Below are 18,508 nucleotides of genomic sequence, written 5' to 3'. Positions count from 1 at the left end.
TTGGGGGGGGATGTCTGGAGTGATCTGCATCAAACTCTATAAGCGGGCCACTTGGGTTTTGCTGTTGATCTCTTATGTTCAGACTTCCTTGCCCTGACTCTTTCTCACACACATCTGAACTAAACCCCAAAAAAAGAGTCTATGAATAACCTCACAGGGGATCAGCAGCATGCTGTAAAGAGACAAAATAAGACAGGACAAGCCAGTTCCATAAATATATCCTGAGATATTTTTTATTAATGCAGAATCTGCTGTACATTTCATGATATCTTTAAGGAATGACCATTCAGTTTCGGTGTGATCTCAGGACAGAGCATTAGTGGAAAGGCACACCGCAGGTTTTATACCACTCGTACAAACATTCTACTGAAAAGATTACATCTCTGCAGACTATCGGCATTCGAAATGCTTAAGCCTCAGATTTTTCCAGCAAAGGTCCCATCTTCTCTCTGCTCGTCCCATTTCTGGATCTAAAGGGACAAAAATTTTAGAGGAAAAAAAGAAAACTTTTGAGACAAAAATATTTATTTTTAGTTGATTTAATAACTATGTAAGAGTGTTAATCCTCAAACTACATTTTTGTACAACTTGTGATGTTAAGCAAAGCTTAGAGAGTGGAATCGCTTTGGCTGATAAAGTAACTCAACATGTTGATGTATTTTTAGTCAGCTGTGTGATTAGGGGCAAATCTCCAAACTGTGTTTTCCATGTTTTCCTTATTTTTGACTGTTTGGGCTGAGCAGGAATGTGAGGAATCATAAAGTTGTTTGACCCCTGCTAAATAAACTCTTCCCACCAATTAAATTACCATGTACATGCTGCCAATACGCTTTCAGCAAAGTGGCTTTTCTGTTAGAAATGAGATGGTAACATTTCTTATATTTACCCAGGAGATGGGGCACAGCGATTTGTAGACCCTTTTGTACCACTCGCAGGGCTGGGTGTCTAATCCCTTGGCATCCAAAGCTTTCTGGCAGCGGTAGTAGTCTATAAATAGAGAAACAACAATGGTGAATATCAAAAATAACCTTCCAGTAGACCCTGTGAAGAAATCTGACTGGGCTATCTTCAGGCCAGAGGTCAGGGTCAGTAGGTGAAGCTATGTAAGCCTTTCTCATGATTACTGTGACTGAATAATGTTGTAATAATCCAAAATTGTACTAGGTTGTTATTGCCTTTTTAAAGCACAGCATAGTCTTGCTTTAATCGGCAGTTCCTCTAGTCGCTTTCACACATTTGGAGAAAACAACAGGCACCTCTTTGACCTTGAGGTGTAGTCTTACCCACGTAGTTGGACCAGCAGTTCCTGGTCTGGTTCTGGTTGGGGAATCTGGAGTCAAAGGGAGCCGTGCGGTATTTCTCAAGTTTGGCTTTAATGTCTTCGGCCATTTTCACCTCTGGAAGGAGAATCTAATGAATGGGTGCAAAAGGGGAAAGAAACAGCCACTCATTAGCCTGTGTGTGGTAGCCTCTTGTGAGGATAACATCTGCAGGTTGCCTTCTATGTGCGGAGATTGAACAGTGGCCGGCGGTGACGATCTGTGACGCCTTAAGATTTCATATTTGGGCAAGTGCAGCGGATTGCTGTCTGCGGCACCTGAAGGCTGCTACTAGAAATGCGGGACTTTCATCAGCTATTCTTCTCACCGTCCAATCTATAATATCAAACTACAGTCAAACATAAGCAGTGATTAAATATGTAGGACAAAGTGGGAAGGCCCTAAATGGTAAAATGCGCCTTATTAGCCGGTATTGGCAGTAATCAATAGCCTTAGTTACCAGGCCAAAAAGCGTTTCCTTCGCACGTAGCCCAGTTTCTCTTTCTTTTTCGCACAACCTGGTAACACATTCGCTATTTCTCTCTGCAGTGTAATTAGTTTCTTTAAGAATGCTACTGAAAACCGATTAAAACACTTCCTATCGATACCCAGAATTAGTGGTGCCATTTTTGACACGCCACTTCCCGAGCGGTTATTTTGATGACTACACACAGAACTGAATAGAATAAATAGAAATAATACCTAGCGGACGGTCTGCGCAAGACGAAAACGGTACTTTAGAGGGTTAGAGCATGCAGGTAAACGGTACCTTAGTCGCAGATGCTGGCTCGGCTCAAGTGACTTTACACCGGACGGTGAGTGTCGTTACTCTGAGAGACAGTGCGCGCTCCACGCGTGCGCTCCGGTCTGAAGATATTGGAGCCGTGCAGTTTTATCATAAGGGAATGGCGGATACAGGTCACATTGAAATGACAAGACTCTCACAGTCACACTTTGTCTACATGCAAATGTTTGCTTTATGTCGTGTTTTGGAGAATAAAAGCCCTGAGGGGTGAAAGCCCAGGGGCGCAGCGGGAGGTGTTTATTTTAGCTTTAATTTGTTGTTCGAGGTTTTACTCCTATGAAGCCGGAAGTTTTCGGCTCCTCTGTGTTTCTGTTAATCATTAATATGATGTTTTTAAGCATATGAGCTGGATGGGTTTGAGTTGGATGGCCATAAAAAGTAATTTTCCCTTCATGTGGGCTTCCTATATTTCGGATTTCAAGTGAAGTAAAGCTGGCCAAACCAGGAACTCTGTCAAGAAATGCCTGCAATCGTATGGAGGTGCTGCAGGCGCACTTTATAGGACCTACCAGCTGTGAGCTAAGACACGGAACAGATGAGCAGTCCGTTTTTTATGTGGCAGGTCTATTAGCCTGATAATAATAAGCAGAGTGACGGAGACATGTTAACCGTGTAGTGCCTCAGGAGCACTAACTACACTTTCAGTGCATGAGCTGCATTTCCGCGCGTAACTCCTTTACAGGTAGTGCACTTGCACTATCCGCGCGCCTATCCGTCTCCGGTCGCTGTCCACGCGGGTCCACTCCCTTCCAGCCAAGTCTCGGCGCCTTCTCCTATTTTGCCTCAAGTGCGGCTTTCCATAAAAATTCCAAGCATTTCCCTACAAGGAGAGGCTCTCAATCCCCTCACATGTATTCAGGAGGAGCCCCACGGCAGTCTTGCGTCACGGTAAATAAATGACGCGGTGTACGTATTTAGGGAGTAAACTGCACGGTACTGCCCCGGAGATACGTGACTGCCTTGCATACATCCATGCCGACGGTCTGTCCGCGCTTTACTGCACTCTGTGTGTGCGTGCACAAGATGGCGACAAACGGCCTGTTTTTATTCATTTAGATTAAACAAAACCAATTTCTTTAAAAATATTTTAATATAGCTCAAATCCAAACATTTCATTACAAGTCAGAAAGTAAAGTCATCTCCAATAAAGGCCTCTTTCACAGGTTCAATATGTCCATGTTCAGCAAAAATAAGAACCTCGTCTTCAACCTTAATATAAGTTACCAAGGGAAAACAGCTTCACAAGGAGCTGTTCAACCACAGCAATAACTCTTATTTGATACAGCATTGACTAAATTGTCAGTGTGCGTTATATAGCATTACATCTTACAGCATGTTGGATTAAGTAAGTAACAGTAAAGGGTCATCGATGTCAACATCAGTACTGTTGACTGCCAGAGTGCCTTATTGATACTTTCACAGACAGGATCCCTTACAAATTTAACACATAACATTTAGTTTATACCATAAACCAGCCTTACAACTGAGTATCTATTTTATTTAGGCTATTTTTAATTTGACACACTAAGGAAAAGCCTCTGTAGTTGCATGCATCTGCTACCTTTAAAGCACAGCGTGACATACAGTTGCATAGATCTGAACAGTCCAGCTTCTACTGTTTTTAACGATCATTGCACCAATGCATGAAATTGCTAGAAACAATACATAAAGGCAGATCTGATGGGTTTATCAGCAGGAGAACAGCAGTCTGAGTAGAGTGATTGTCAGTGAACAGCAGCTTTTTTCTGATTCTATACAGGTTTAGAGTTTTGACAATATGAAGGATATGCAGTGAAGAAGAGTGAATATAGACAGTGTCCAGTTTGTCCACCGGAGAACATCCCTGTCAAAGCAAATCAACCTAAAGTCTTCTAAAGATAAAGGAGTTTCTTTGCTGGTCAGCAGTTGGAAACTCACAATTAGTGTACAACAACTTTGGTTTTGAAAATCAAGTTAAGTCAGCATAAAACCGATGATATACTGCACAGGTTACAGCCGGCCTTTTCACCAATCGCTAAAGCGGAGTCGGTTGAAGGCCTCTTTAATGTCCTCGTTGGATTTTGTAGTCCCGTCGCCAAAACGGAGTACTTTGCTGTCGGGAATGTCCTGCTTCAGCTTGCGCTTGCTGAGAACCACGGTGCCTTCGGCTCCCTCCTCCTTAGGACCTATCAGCAGGATGTAGGCAGCATGGCGCCCACGCTCCATCAGCGTGGCTACAATGAAAATATATAAGTTACCCAAAAATAAATTTAAAAAAACACTGCTCAATCTGATTTCCTTGTGTTGTTTCTTAAAAATAATTATTGTTGGTCCAGGTTCAACATCGCAAGTGACCAATCACGTTGCTTGGATTTTTTATTCCAAGGCGCAAAACTATGTCATCAACATGTGATTGGTCACTTGCAATGTTAAACCTGGACCAACATTAATTAAGATAATCCAGGTATAACACCAACACGGGGTGTTGTTATAAAGATACACCCTGGAAATACATCGTACCAGTAATACCTTTGCTAGAACAAGAGGTACCTTTAAATGCTATAATGTGGTCTACGACATTAGTGGACTCGAGGACAGCATTCGAATAGAGAGGATGCAGCATGTAAGAGCGTCGTTCACTTGTTACTGGTTCCTGAAAGGAAAACATTGCAGCTGTCAGGGAGCAGTTTTGTTTGTGAGAAACGTGTAAAATGATCATATTCATAAAGGTAGTGTACTTACAGATGAGTTTGACTCTGAGGGCATCAAGCCCCAAAACATGAAGACTGAGAAGTAGTTGGTGGTGTCGATGGAAGCGGGTCTCGGGGAATTAGGACTGGCCAAGAGCTGGACTTCCCACAGCACACCGCCAGTCTTCCCATCCAGGATTATTATCTACATTTAAAACCAAAGTGGTCTAGTTTTTCTATGATTCACACTGATCACCTCATGCCAGCAGTCAGGCATCGAAATAAAGCTGTTTGTCACGTTTTCAATTTAACTTACCCTCTTTGTGTTGTTGCCAATATCCTCCTCAATGACAACATCTATTAAACCATCTTTGTTAAAATGACCAAAAGAGGGTTCACTGAAAAAAATAAAGAGAAAAGGCTGTTTTTCCACCCAGCGAGTCCTAGTTAATAACAACAAATGGTTTACTTTGATATTTATTTTGCTCTCCCACAAAAATGACCAGAATTTAATACTGAATGTAGGGCTGCTCAATTAATCGAATTTTAATCACGATTATGATCTGGGCTTTCAACGATCATTAAAAATGACTGAGCCGATTATTAGCCCCTCCCTCATTTATCCGCGACACCTTAAAGGCCGGTCCGTGAAAATATTGTCGGGCATAAACCGTCCGTGGCGCAAAAAAGGTTGGAGACCGCTGATTAAGAGGACCCGAGGGAAGCTCGGAAAGCTAAGCAGAAGTTATTTGGAGAGTGACTGCCGTTGGTTGAAAAGAGAGTTTAAAAAAAAAAAACTTCAGTGGTGTTGCACACTATTTTATATTATTTTTTAAAAGTCATTGTTAACCCTTTAAAGCCGGTCAGAGCAGCACGCTCCGTTTTGCGTAACTATTTTTAAATCCCTGTAGAACCTGAACCGTGTAAGCTAGCGCAATAATTTGTTTTGCATATGAAACCGGAGGAGTTGTACTTACATCTGATGCCATCAGCTTGTCCTCGGTCACGGTTTCGTTCCACATATAGCTTTGCAAAAATTGCATAAAAAGCGCTTGCAGGAACAAAAACATAATATTCCAGAAACACGCTTTGCCGTTCCTATCAGCTGTTCGTAACACTTCCCACAGTGAAATGATGCACCTGCTGTTTTCTTTGCAAATTTGCATCATAGGATTGTTTTTTGTTTTTCCTGCAGTATATAAAAATTGCTGTATCTCCAAAATAAAACTATGAAGACACTCAAAATAAATTTCCTGTGGTGGGAAACTATTTTTTGCAACATTATTGTATTTAAAGTTTTGAGGGATAAGCCTCTCAAACTTCTCCAAGTAGAAATATATGTAAACAAAACAAAAGCGATTTTCAATTTTTTTTTGTAGTTTATTGCACTTTTTTGCAATTTATGTAATTACTATGCACTTAATGCATACATATTATTAAAATATGGGCTATAACAGTTGTATTGATGTATAGCAACTTGAAATGCTCCCACAAATGGCACTACAGCATGTAAAAAAAATAAATAAAAATAATATAAGCTCTGGTGGACTTGGTTCTATAGTAGGTCTTAAAGGGTTAAATAAATATCGTCAAATAATTGTGATCTCAATTTCAGTGAAAATAATCGTGATTATCATTTTTGCCATAATCGAGCAGCCCTAACTGAATGTTTGAGATTGTTGGTTTTTGTTGTGTTTTAACACAATCTGACTTCTGAGCAAATATATTATTTTAATGAGATGTATAAATTATTTAGTGGATATGGACATGTCTACAGTACATTTAGGGACTATTTTTCCAGGTCTATAAATGATATAGCTTTACCATCCATGCATCCACACTCACACGTTTATAATCACCAATGAGCCTAAGTCCACAAACTGCATGTCTTTGTACTGTAGGAGGAAGGCAGAGTACCCACACAAACATGGGGAGAACATGCAAACTTCACACAGATAGGCCTCGGCCAGATGTTGGATTTGAACCCAGGACCTTCTTGCTGTGAGGCAAGTGCTGCACAGCTATGACTGCAGCTCACCAGGGGAAAAATAAATAAATAAAATAAAGATGTTTTTTGTTTCTGTAATTACTTAATAGCCTAACTTTTTTTAGGTGAAGTATTAAATTTAGAATCACAAATGTTAGTGTATCTGTAAACACTGATTATGTTATTGCACTAATGCATGCCATGTATTCATTATGGTAGGAAAGATGTAGGTAAGTGCTCTTGTTGTTTTTCTTCCCTTTCTGTATCCATGGCATTATGGAATTTGTCCAGCAATCTCAACGGTATCGACCTTGTAAGCACTCTGTACTGAGGTATTAATTAAGCTGCTGTGCTGTGTAACTAAGCACTTTCCTCTTATTCTATGCACATGAAATCTAAAGCATACACAGTGGGTTTACCTGAGGACTGAGCTGGTGTTGAATCTCCACAGTAGCTCCAAATGTTTGCCATCAAGCAATGCCACCTCCTTCCCAGCCACAACCAGCAGGTTGGATGAATCATCCGTTTCATCGGTTTTCAGCATTCGACTCACTTCAGACCTATAAAGCAGAAACAAATAGCAAGTCTCAGGGTAAAAATCCCCATGACAACAGGTGGTTTTGTAGAAGTGATAATCAAAGTTCCTTCTTACTTGTAGATGGGTACAAGGCCGTCTGTGCCACTGGCATTTCTCTCCAGGTGTTGGTCCTTCTTCAGACCCATATCCATCCCTGCTTTAGCCTTGGCAGCGATCTTCCACAGTGCCCAGCCATACAGCCCAGTGTCTACGAGTAAATACACTCACTCACTCAATAATTCCCTTTCCTGTCCTAGAATCAACAACAGGAAGAAAACTAAAAGCTGACGAATCTTTTGAAAAGTGAGTAAAGATGAAATGTTACAGTAAATGAGCCTCACTGTAAGAACTGTTGTTAAAAAATGCAGCAAGGTTAATATCAGGTAATATCAATATTTAACAAACATCTCTATGATAACGTTTCTTTTACTGAAGCGTTTGATGCACACCTGAACCCTAACCAAATCTCTTTGACCCACCTCCTTTGTAGACATCTAATACCTGCGGGTAATTTTCTTTGGGTCCATAAGTTATTATTAATCAGAACATATGACTTTATTCAACTTTTAAATAAGTTGTTACAGGACAAAGATTCACATAATCTTTTAAGCCTAGACTAAAGGTGATCCTATAAAAGGTATAACAGTGCAGCTGTTATTATTCAGCTTTTGTTATGACTAAGCATTAAAAAAAAATCTGTAACAGTTTGAGTTTTGCAACTGTACTTGGATAAAATGCAACACTTATCATTGAGAACCTGCTCAACCGGTTTGCCTGCAGAGTAACTGTCACGGATGATTTCATACACAAACCTTTTTGCAGTAGTACGTAGTAAGAACCTTTCTCAGTGCGGTGCAGAAGATGACTGGCTGTCTCTGTGGAATCGAGAACCACCGTAGTGCCGATTTGGTCACCCGTCTTCCCTGAGAGCAATACCAGCTGAGTCTGCAGATATGACAGGAGACACTGAGACTGGGACGATTCCATTTTTGCTTTAATATTATCATTAATATCAACACTTTCAATGGGGAACATTTCCATATTTGAGTCTTGTTACAGCAAGAGAAAAACATAATAAAATATACCAAAAACCAAGAAACAGAATAATATAACTCTTAACTTCACCTTTACCTGTGTGTTATCAGATGCCACCAGAGCCACATCACCAACTTTGTCCCCATCCAGATCTGGGACACTGAGAACGGGCGCAGAGCTGCGCAGCCCAGTAGGCTGAGACTGTTGCCAGATTTTCGTACCTGAGACAACCACACCACACAGTAACAACGTAGGTTACAAAAGACATCTTTCTTGACCTAAAACGGATCTTTAGAAGTTAAAATTGCTTTACTTCCTTTCTTTAACTAGACTTCAGGAACACTACATTAAATGGTATGTCAGTAATTTGTTGCCGCTAACAAATTGGAAATGGGTACAATTTTTTTCTTAGCCAGTAAAATCCCCATTTCTCTTCCTCTTAATTAAATAAAGGATTTGATTTGCCACTACTTGCATTGAGTTTGTTTTTTCACTAACCTGTACGTTTGTCGATGGCTGTGAGTTTGTCAGAATGGGACAGCAGACAGTCCCAGGTTCTGCCCGTTTCTCTTTCGAGGCCACACTGGGCCCAGTGGAAGTCGGGTTCCAGCGGACAGTCCCACAGGTTCTCTCCATGTGTGCCATCCAGTGCCAACAGAAACACGCATGGTGAGGATAGACCTGGAAAACCCACAGTTTTTCTAAACAAACATAACACACAATGGGTGTATTGTATTTTCATAAACAGAGGATCAGTCTCTACCTTTATCAGCACATGATCTGTTCTGTGTCACTTCTGTGGTTTTGAGAATAAACAGGACATCCATCACCTTGTCTTCATTTGCATGTTCAAAAGCTAAGAAGTTGTAGGTTGCTGTGGTGAAGAAAAGAGAAAGTAGTGCCTAATTATCTCGCAACTATAACACTGTCAAGCAGTGAAATTGCACTCACCTGCTCCAGGGAATGAACTGTTCCAGGTAACGAGATATTGTGGCCTCACGGGACAGGGGATGATGAAGGAGAAGGCAAACACGATGGTGAGGCAAAGGAACAAGGACAAGAAGAAGACTGCAGTTCGCCAATGAGACAGTTTGGAAAAACCCAACTCCTTGCAGCTCTTTCTCTTCAGCTCTGTTGCTGATGGTACTGTTCCTGCCTCTGCACCATCTTCTCCTGTCTTCAGAGGGTCGCCCTCAGTGGCTTGGTCTGTGGTCTCCATCACTGCCTTAACGCATTACTGGCCCACTGACCTGCCTAAAAGGAGAAAAGAGATTATGGTAAACACTTACGTAAATACATACCACTGCAAATACAAATAGTCATATACAGTTCCAGTGTGGAGCGGATTATAAACCTGCATGTGTCAAAGTAACCATACAAAACTCGCTGGCATTCACAGATACACTCTGTGGGAAATAATACTGGAGGCAGCAGTGTCTAGCAGTCCAGCTATTTCTGCTGCATCAACCTTTGTGAATCTCTGCTTATTCAGATGTGCCAGCACAGATCCAGACGCTTCTCAGCACAAAAAGAGCAGACCCATAATAAACATCGCTCAGGATTGCACACCATATTATTTGTTCTGCAGCAACAGGCTTATTACTCACACGTAAAAAAAGAAAAAGAAAAAAGAAAGATAAGGGCGTGTGCTACAAACTTCCTTATGTATATTACAAACAGACTCGCACAAAATTATTTTACGCCCCGAGACCGTGCCGTGAAAGTCTTTTCTTCGCCTTAGTCAGTTCCGGATAGCTATCTATATTAACGAGATTAGGTATTAAAAAAAGTTTACCCTCAACACCTGGGTGGATTAGTTTGCTAACTTGTTGAACGAAGGCCAGCCCCGAAAAAAGGGACTGTGTGTAATATTACCACAGAAAGCGGCCCTCGATTTGAGGTTAATTCAATAGTTTAAGCAGATACAGATAAGGTTTTTCTTACTTTAACTCTGCACCGCCGACTCCTGCGTTCTTTGGTGCGGCTAACTTTAGATAGCAGGCCTGACACAGGCTAACAAAACTGCCTGTCAACCTCAATTGCGTAAACAAATCACAGGCAAGCCCACCGTCCTAAAAGGTTCGCGTACCCCGAATTTGTCTGACAGGTAGCGCTACACATTGAAAATGTACACATTCAAATAATATTGAAACCTCCGAAACAACATGAACCTTAACATTAAGATTCATTTACCTAAATTTGGGTATTGCTTGTAGCAAGAGGTGCTTCAACATGATGAATGCCTATGGCGAATAGCCGTTGCCTGAAAGTCATAGCTCAGGGTCTATCAGTAAACGTGTTGTGATTGGTTGTTGTACGCGTACTTGGCCGTTTCGATTGGCACATTTAGACGGAATCTGGGGACTTCCTGGTTTAGCGAGGCTACAGAATAGTTTCGTCATTTCCCGGATATTGGACGGAAACGGGCGAGTTGAAGAAATAGAGGGAGAAGCAGCAAAAGGAGATGCTTGGATAAATACATTCTCAAATAAGCCGATAAAACAGAGGAACCGTTTTCAAGTTGATTGACTTTTATCTAACCCCGTCGACGGAAGAACCGCAGTAATGTCTGCCCAAGCTCAAATGAGAGCTTTGCTCGACCAGCTGATGGGAACAGCGAGGGACGGTGAGTTGCTGTAGCATGCTAGCCGAGCTAGCTAGCCAAGATGGAGCCACTGCTGAGGCTGGCTTGTGTTGGCGTGTGATGGACAGAGCTGCATGAATGGATGTACTGCAGAGGGCTGTGGGACAAAGTAACGTTATATTCAGGCAGCCTGTTAAGGATTAATGAGAGGATTTAATGTTTGCATCCAACGTGGCTCATTGCAGTTTAATAGGTTGTAGTTTCCCTTTTATTACTTCTAGGATTTACTAAATTCCTAGCTTGTAATGTGCGTTGGCTAAACGTAGCTACTTGTTGTGGACTGTGAGGCGCCAAGCTAGGATGCATTGGACAGTGTACAAGAATATATTCCTGGCGTTAATTAATGTTTAGTTAATGGTAAACCAGATATCTTCTGTATCCATTTATATAGTTTAATTGGCATAATTTTAACCCTTGTGCGGTGTTCAAGGTTTTCAGTGTTTAGAAAGAGAAAAAATATTCTTCCTTCCTTCTTTGCTTACAATAACGTAACAATGGAAGCTTGCCCCATGTATATCTTGGATAACATATTTTCGGATAAAAATGTTTTTCCACCCATATTTTCTGATAGATTTTTCTTCATTACATTCTGTCACTAAAACCAGTATCACGTTTCTTCATTACTGTGCTCTTACAGGTGTTTTCCATGTATGTCAGTACTGCTTGGATTTGAGATCAAGTATCTTTGCATTAGTCGTCATGGCTGTATTGATTAAATAAAGCGTAATCTCACACCAAACAAGGGTTAAACGATAAACGGACCGTACTTTGCAGTCGGTCTTGCAGGAGTTCTAAAAACAAAATGAAACACTTTTCTAAAGGAACAAAATAATTTAGCACATATACTCGATAATAAAACACTTTCGAGATTAACTCGAGATTAGATTTTATTTAAAAAGAAACGGAGTGCAATACTGCGCTCGTTAATTTTGATTATCGCAGTTATGAGTGGACAGACGTCCTAAATGAAGTGTTTTCTTTTTTAGTAGCTTCCAGCCGTTTGGATACAAACATTAATTGGCAAATAATATAACCCGATTTAGTCCCATAGTTGGGTTTAATTGGAAGTGTAATACATTATTACAGCAGCAGATTAGAATAGAATAAATAGATGCAGCATAACCTGTAACATCGGTGCTGTGCAATGTTAGAAAAACATGTATAATACACGCTTGAAGAAGCATAATTTAAATGTATGTATGTGTGTGTAAATATATCAGCTGTCAGGTCTGACTGCAGTTTCTTGCAGCCCTGCCGTTTTATAAATATTTTATCCTGACAGCTGGTTGTGTAAAATTTGAAGCTCTGAGCCTTTTTTTTTTTTTCATTTTTTTAACAAGTTGAGCTTTAGAGTAAGAGTGAATTTGTGTGGTGAGCTTGTGGGTGTATGTGTGATGAGATATGATATCAAATTCTTCCCATACTTTTGTTGCATACAGACTGAACAATTGTGGCCCCTTTATTTTATTCATTAAGGTTCAGTGTATCTTTGCCAGCCTACATCAATCTGCAAAGGAGTTGCAGAAAAGCCTCATGTTCATCGAGCCGTGAGTCACACATAATTTTTAAAGCTGTTATGGTGAATATCCAAACAATTTGTTTGCCTTCCGGAAGTTATTGTAGCCTTTTTCTTTTTTTTTTTCTTAAAAAAAAAAAGTGGCACTAGTATTACTATTTGAAGTAGTATCACACAGCTTGAGCTAAGACGTCTGGTCGCGCTGAGTCCAAACGAGCAGTTTTCCATTACACGTCTGTTTTCAGAAGGCAATTTTAGCAGTCAGTCCACACACACACACACAAAAAAAACTTTGCACACAGCATTTACAATCTGACTTGTGTATGACTCCCAACTTCTTACTACAGGTGTGCGCGAGAAAACTGTTCCCATTTATACTTTTCTACAGCGGGTTTAAAATTCTGCAGCTGAGGTCTTGAAGATGCAGAAGGGTACAGTATGTGGTGCAAGTCGCAGTGTGTATAACCTAAATTTTTTTCCTTGGATTTCTTTTGCATCCTTGTTTTGAATTTCCTTTGAATGTTCACAGTTATAAATAAAGGCTTGGCTGGAACATTTGATTTTAAAAATGTAAATCTATTTATAGTCGTAGTGGCCATCTTCCATTTTCTAATGAAAATGATACAGCATTAAGGTAGCAGCTGTACTTGACACGACTTAACTGAAACCTAAATTGTATTATTATAATGTTATGTTACACCGCTCCCAGCCCAATCCTTTGACCCTCATTATAGAGTGGGCGTTGAGCCTTATAAAAAGTTAACTGAGTTGAGGCTCTGATAATAACCCATTTGAGGCTTGGGTAAGGTAAGCACTAAGAATAAGAACAAAGTAACACACACATACAAAGCAACCTTTATTACTGCATTAATACATTAGTATAGTCCAGTAGAGGCACATTTACTCTACTAATGGATACCTGTAATGTTACATTAATAAAGTACAATGAAAACCCTGACAAGCAGCAATATACAAATAGCTTTTACTCATTTGGATAGGTACAAAGTATTTAAATGGAACTGTGGTATGTAGTACAATTACATTAATATGTATTGAAGCACTGGATACCTCGCCACTGTTATCGAGTATGTGAGGGCTGTCTCACTGGTTCTTCTTTTGGGCTGTTTCAGGGGATGAGACGCGGCAGAGGGTCAAGTTCACTGACGAACGAGTCTGCAAAAGTCACCTTCTCAACTGCTGCCCACATGACATCCTCTCTGGAACTGTAAGTGAGACAAACTTCAGTTCTGACCCATCCTGAAAGCTTTAAAAACTCAGTTCATTTCTAAGAGGTTGGAAAGAAATTTCAGAAAGGAAAAAAAAAGTGCTATAAGTGTCTTTAACTTTTGCAGTCTTTTTTTATTTTTTTACATTATCATTTGTTTATGTTTGAGTTTATGCAGCATAACTCATGTCTGTCTGGTTTTTTTTGGTGATAGCGCATGGACCTGGGGGAGTGCACTAAGATCCATGACCTGGCACTTCGGGCTGATTATGAAATTGCCTCCAAGGAGAGAGATCTTTTCTTTGAGCTTGATGTAAGTGAGGTTCCTTTTACTAATAATATATTAATAATATTATTAATTAATAATAATCTGGAGTGAGTGAGGGACAGGACGTGACTGAACAAACTGCTCTCCATCATGGCCCATTTCACACGCTCCACTCCACACTAACGAGGCAGCAGAACTCCTTCTCCCTTAAAATGATTTAACCCCGCTTTCAAAAAGAATGCTTCAGGAAGTCTTTTTTTTTTATTTTTATACCTTCTTGCAGCTGTTTCCCTGATTTATTGTGTGCATATTATTTATTAATGCAAGTTGCACAATCTTAGACTTTTCACTTTTCTTTAACTCATTTTTATGTTTTCTTTGTTTTTTATCAATGTTGTGCATATTTTAAAAAATTGCTTTTTCTCACGGTTTAAGGCCCTAGGTGTGCGCTTGTGGCACTTTTGCTTTACAATAAACATAGTTAAAGAGTACTATTTGTATTCTTTATCGTACTGCTGTAACACAATAATTTCCCTTGTGAATGAATAAAATGTCTATCTGTCTTGCAAGTCAGCACCATTCATGCCAAAAGCGTTTTTGAAATGATGCAAGTGCAAATCAAAACATTTGTACTTGCCAAGTAGTGACTGCTGAGTGTGTTAATAAAAGGTGTTGCTCCTACAGGCAGTGGATCACCTAGAGTCTTTTATTGTGGACTGTGATCGGAGGACAGAACTGGCCAAGAAGCGCCTGGCTGAGACCCAAGAAGAGATCAGTGCAGAGGTGGCAGCAAAGGTGAATGATGCAACATTTTTATGCTTGATAAAGTCTGGCTTTCCTTATGCAACATCCAGTGAACCCTGTCAGTGTGTTTTTTCGCTCAACATAACCTGTTGTCTCTTGTGTTGGTGTGGCTGTTTTGTAGGCAGAGAAGGTGCATGAGCTAAATGAGGAAATAGGAAAGCTCCTGGCCAAGGCTGAACAGCTCGGAGCTGAGGGCAATGTGGATGAGGCTCAGAAAGTCCTGCAAGAGGTGGAGAAGGTCCGCACGAAGAAGAAGGATGCAGAGGTAAGGAGTGAGCTCTTAGAACTTCGAGCTTGTGGTGCTTTCCGTCTCTTAATTTTCTGAACTTCTGACACCTCGCTGCCTCTTTTATTCCCTCTTGAACCATTTCAGGAAGAATACAGAAACTCCATGCCAGCCTCAAGCTTTCAGCAGCAGAAGCTTCGGGTGTGTGAGGTGTGCTCTGCTTACCTTGGTCTCCATGACAACGACCGTCGTTTGGCTGACCATTTTGGCGGGAAGCTTCACCTCGGCTTCATTCAGATCAGAGAAAAACTGGACCAGCTAAAGGTGTGTATAACTTGTTTACAGCCAACTCATAAAAATATGAGTGACATGGTGCTGAATACTTGCTAGAAAGGGAGGATGATGTAAAGGCTTTAGATATGTTTGTTTTGACTTTATTTTATTTATTTATTTTTATCAGAAAACTGTGGTCGAGAAGCAAGAGAAGAGGAATCAGGAGCGCTTAAAGAGACGAGAAGAAAGGGAGAAGGAGGAAAGGATGAGGAGGAGGTGAGTGCTGATGTTAAAATCCAGATGACATTTACAGCAGTGCGTGTTTTACTGTTTAACTCTGGGGTTTTATTTTATAGGACAAGATCAAGGAGCAGAGAGCACAGAAGGTAAGGAAGCTCCCTCTTCTGTCTGTCAGTTCATTCATTCCAGTCTTTTATGAGTCCAATTTGTTCTGTTCAAGTCAGCTAATGAAATATGCTGTCTGCTGTCTTTGCCAGGTCCCGTTCTCGTGACCGCAGAAGGAGACGCTCACGCTCTTCGTCACGAGACAGGCGCCGTTCCCGCTCACGCTCCAGGGAGAGGAGGAGACGGCATCGCAGCCGATCCCGCTCACGCAGCCGAGGACACCGTCACAGCCACGAGCAGAGCTCCAGACACAAGTAAACACAGACGAAAACCCTTATTAATCTATACTCCCGTGAAAGAGAATTGAGCAAACACATGGAGATCCGTGGGATACTGATTGCGTCGCCTAAGAACAGTCAGTGAAAATAAAAGGAAACAACAATTACATGGGCTTTTTTTGAGCCCTTTATTCAGCTTCAAGCTTGTGTTTTGGCATTTTACACATACAATCCTTCTCTTTTTTTTTTCAACTGCTCTGTTGTATTTGTGTTACTAACCTGAATATCTCATATCGTTTTGTCGCTCAGGTCGTCCAGAGATCGAGAGCGCTCGTCCAGGGACCGTGACCGCTCATCCAGAGACCGGTCACGGGAGCGAGACAGAAGGGATGGTATGAACGGCAGGTCGGACTCGCGCAGGGCAGACGACAGAGACGTGGGGGACCTCTGAAGACCAAACTCCATCCATGACCACAACACCACAGCCTCCTCCCGTCTGTCCATTTATAATATCCTAATGTTAAACACTTTGCCTCGACACCCCACCCCTCTGTTTTCCCGCCTGCCTCCTTTCTTTGCTTTAGTGCAGCCAGAGTGCACACATACTATCAAGTATAGAATTGAGTTTTTTTTGTTTAGTTGTTGTTGTTTTTTTCCTTTCTTTTTTTTTTTTTTCTTGTTTTTTTTTTTTTATAGCATCAGATACATCAGATTTTTGGGGATTTGGCAGGTTATTGGTCAGTAGTGGAGTGTACTCTTAATACCCACATCTGTAACTCGGTGACTTGTCTGTATCCAGTCCATCCCTCGTCTTGTTACTGCCCTGAAATGTGTCCACTAGAAAAGGCAAACTGATCTGCTGGACTGGAGCATAAAAATGTAACTGGTCCATGTTCTTTTTATTATTATCTGATGGTCTTTTGATAAAAAAAAAATCTGTCTGTAAATATATTCTAGGCTGACTAATTGTCTGAAAAAGCCTAGTCTTGTCAAGTAGTTTCTTGGTTTTTTTTTCCCCTCCTCATCTCCCTCCTTGAAGATTTCGTTTCGCTGTCCCAGTGCAGTTCTCGAATGTCTGTCCACATAATGGTCCTCAGTACTTAGTTCTCTAAAACCCACTTAAAGTTTTACATTCAAAGGTTTTAAAGATGTTAGCATTAGTATCCGACTTGCCTCCCTTTTTTGTCTTTTTTTTATTATCATAAGTGATCAGGTTACAGGTGACTTTCTTCAGTATAAGTGAAATCTTCTGATCTATATTGGTGGCAAGTCTCTTTATCATTTCTTTCTATCTTGATTTCTTTTTAACATACTGCAAATAAACAATATCTTTAGAATTTGTGTCAGCATGTGAAGCAGTAGGTTCAGAAATGATCAAGTTCAGATCTACTTACCTTTAAGTGAAAAATTTAAACATTTTTTTTGGCCCAACTTGAACAGATTTCTTTTCCATTATGATTAAATGCAAACAGATTTTAATGGATGCACTGCTTTACCTAATGTGTGAAGTCATATCTGTTTGTTCTGCTGGAAACCTTTCTTTAAAGTCTCAATAAAAAAAAAAGAAAAAAGCACCATTTGGAATTTAATTGTGTGTTGAATTGTGTTGACAAGGTCCTGTCATTGTTAAGATGTGATAATAATGGCTGAATTTTTACAAATGTGTATTACAAAGATAAATACATTTCATTTAAGTTAATTAGGCAGAGAAGAAGACAGCTGTTACACTAAAATGAACATGCATTACAAACGGGGCACTGCAGTGGTAAAATATTTAAAGGGGATCTCTTACACTGATTTCCATTTTTAGATTTATTGCATTCTACTGGAGAACCACTGCAAGATTCACAGCTCAGATTAATTCTTATTTTTTTATACTGGGCCTAAGTCCATCACCTCAATTCATCCTGGAACAAACCACTCTAGTTCCATTTCCCCTCTCTTTAAGCCAGCCTTCTTCTGATTGGCTGGCCCTTGCAACCAAAGGGTTTAAACAGCCCGAGCTGTGTACCTGAGGTGTGTCATATTTGCACCACTGTACAAAGCCAAGAGTAGAAAAAACATTCCATAAAAATTGGTGGAGGCCTTTGAAATCTGACCTTTTGACTCCTGGTTTACTTGTACGTGCTCCGATCGCTGTTTGAAACTGTGTCCATGTTTAATATGAGCATCCACAAAAAACACTAACTGTACATATATGGCATAAAATAAGGAAAAGCAAAATCAGTCCCCTTTAGTTTGCACGGCACCTGGTTATATTAAATTCCTACGTCTCATATTGCTGACAGAAAGCTCGGTTTTAACATCAGGTAATAATACCGTAGTGACCCTCATGCCGTGATTTAATGTTAGATAGTCGAGTCACTGCCACATGTTCGCTCTCTGGGGACGGGAAAACAGTCCTTCATGTAACGCTCTTCACAATGTGGATGCTGTTCCTCACAATGTACTGCTCTCCAGCTTCAGATCAACCTTCATTTTCTGTTTCTCCATGACTGCCTCCAGCTCTGTGGCCCTTCTGGCATCCTGTAAAAAGT

General features: G+C 40.6%; 4 protein-coding genes across 11 annotated transcripts in view; 1 reads left to right on the top strand and 3 right to left on the bottom strand.

The window, feature by feature from the left end:
* Positions 1-206: 206 nt before the first annotated feature.
* cox6b1 (cytochrome c oxidase subunit 6B1) lies at positions 207-2,233 on the bottom strand. 2 transcript variants are annotated; one of them, XM_082543213.1, is made up of 4 exons: positions 2,022-2,233; positions 1,284-1,410; positions 887-987; positions 207-470 (listed from the first exon to the last, which is right to left on the bottom strand). In XM_082543213.1, exons 2-4 carry the CDS (start codon positions 1,387-1,389, stop codon positions 417-419), a joined length of 261 nt encoding a protein of 86 aa, XP_082399339.1. In that variant the 5' UTR covers positions 1,390-1,410; positions 2,022-2,233; the 3' UTR covers positions 207-416. The 2 variants fall into 2 exon arrangements, with proteins under 2 accessions (XP_082399339.1, XP_082399338.1); XM_082543212.1 differs by having other exon boundaries at positions 2,089-2,214.
* Positions 2,234-3,195: 962 nt separating this feature from the next.
* On the bottom strand, positions 3,196-10,675 carry fam234a (family with sequence similarity 234 member A). Of its 3 annotated transcripts, none has more exons than XM_082543193.1 (12): positions 10,586-10,675; positions 9,344-9,646; positions 9,156-9,266; positions 8,891-9,073; positions 8,483-8,613; positions 8,170-8,302; positions 7,433-7,565; positions 7,200-7,340; positions 5,110-5,191; positions 4,846-4,998; positions 4,654-4,756; positions 3,196-4,337 (listed from the first exon to the last, which is right to left on the bottom strand). In XM_082543193.1, exons 2-12 carry the CDS (start codon positions 9,609-9,611, stop codon positions 4,129-4,131), a joined length of 1,647 nt encoding a protein of 548 aa, XP_082399319.1. In that variant the 5' UTR covers positions 9,612-9,646; positions 10,586-10,675; the 3' UTR covers positions 3,196-4,128. The 3 variants fall into 3 exon arrangements, with proteins under 3 accessions (XP_082399319.1, XP_082399318.1, XP_082399320.1); XM_082543192.1 differs by lacking the exon at positions 10,586-10,675 and adding an exon at positions 10,337-10,455; XM_082543194.1 differs by lacking the exon at positions 10,586-10,675 and adding an exon at positions 10,337-10,455 and having other exon boundaries at positions 8,489-8,613.
* Positions 10,676-10,780: 105 nt separating this feature from the next.
* luc7l (LUC7-like) lies at positions 10,781-17,545 on the top strand. Of its 3 annotated transcripts, XM_082544205.1 has the most exons (11): positions 10,781-11,018; positions 12,513-12,583; positions 12,900-13,777; positions 13,992-14,090; positions 14,730-14,840; positions 14,971-15,114; positions 15,223-15,399; positions 15,536-15,624; positions 15,705-15,734; positions 15,846-16,007; positions 16,281-17,545. In XM_082544205.1, exons 4-11 carry the CDS (start codon positions 13,995-13,997, stop codon positions 16,420-16,422), a joined length of 951 nt encoding a protein of 316 aa, XP_082400331.1. In that variant the 5' UTR covers positions 10,781-11,018; positions 12,513-12,583; positions 12,900-13,777; positions 13,992-13,994; the 3' UTR covers positions 16,423-17,545. The 3 variants fall into 3 exon arrangements, with proteins under 3 accessions (XP_082400331.1, XP_082400329.1, XP_082400330.1); XM_082544203.1 differs by lacking the exon at positions 12,513-12,583 and having other exon boundaries at positions 13,683-13,777; XM_082544204.1 differs by having other exon boundaries at positions 12,513-13,777.
* The window catches only part of LOC309712958 (epidermal growth factor receptor kinase substrate 8-like protein 1), a 13,217-nt gene continuing 11,645 nt past the window's right edge, over positions 16,937-18,508 (bottom strand). For all 3 annotated transcript variants that reach the window (XM_082544197.1, XM_082544196.1, XM_082544198.1), the window contains one exon: positions 16,937-18,497. In XM_082544197.1, coding sequence (XP_082400323.1) covers positions 18,411-18,497 — 87 coding nt within the window. In that variant the 3' untranslated portion in view covers positions 16,937-18,410. The remainder of the gene's footprint in view (positions 18,498-18,508) is intronic.

The sequence above is a fragment of the Aulonocara stuartgranti genome, assembly GCF_965226115.1.
Source record: "Aulonocara stuartgranti genome assembly, chromosome: 8".
Taxonomy (NCBI): Eukaryota; Metazoa; Chordata; class Actinopteri; order Cichliformes; family Cichlidae; genus Aulonocara; species Aulonocara stuartgranti.
Note: the sequence above shows the minus strand (reverse complement) of the source record. Positions and strands in the feature narration are given on the sequence as shown.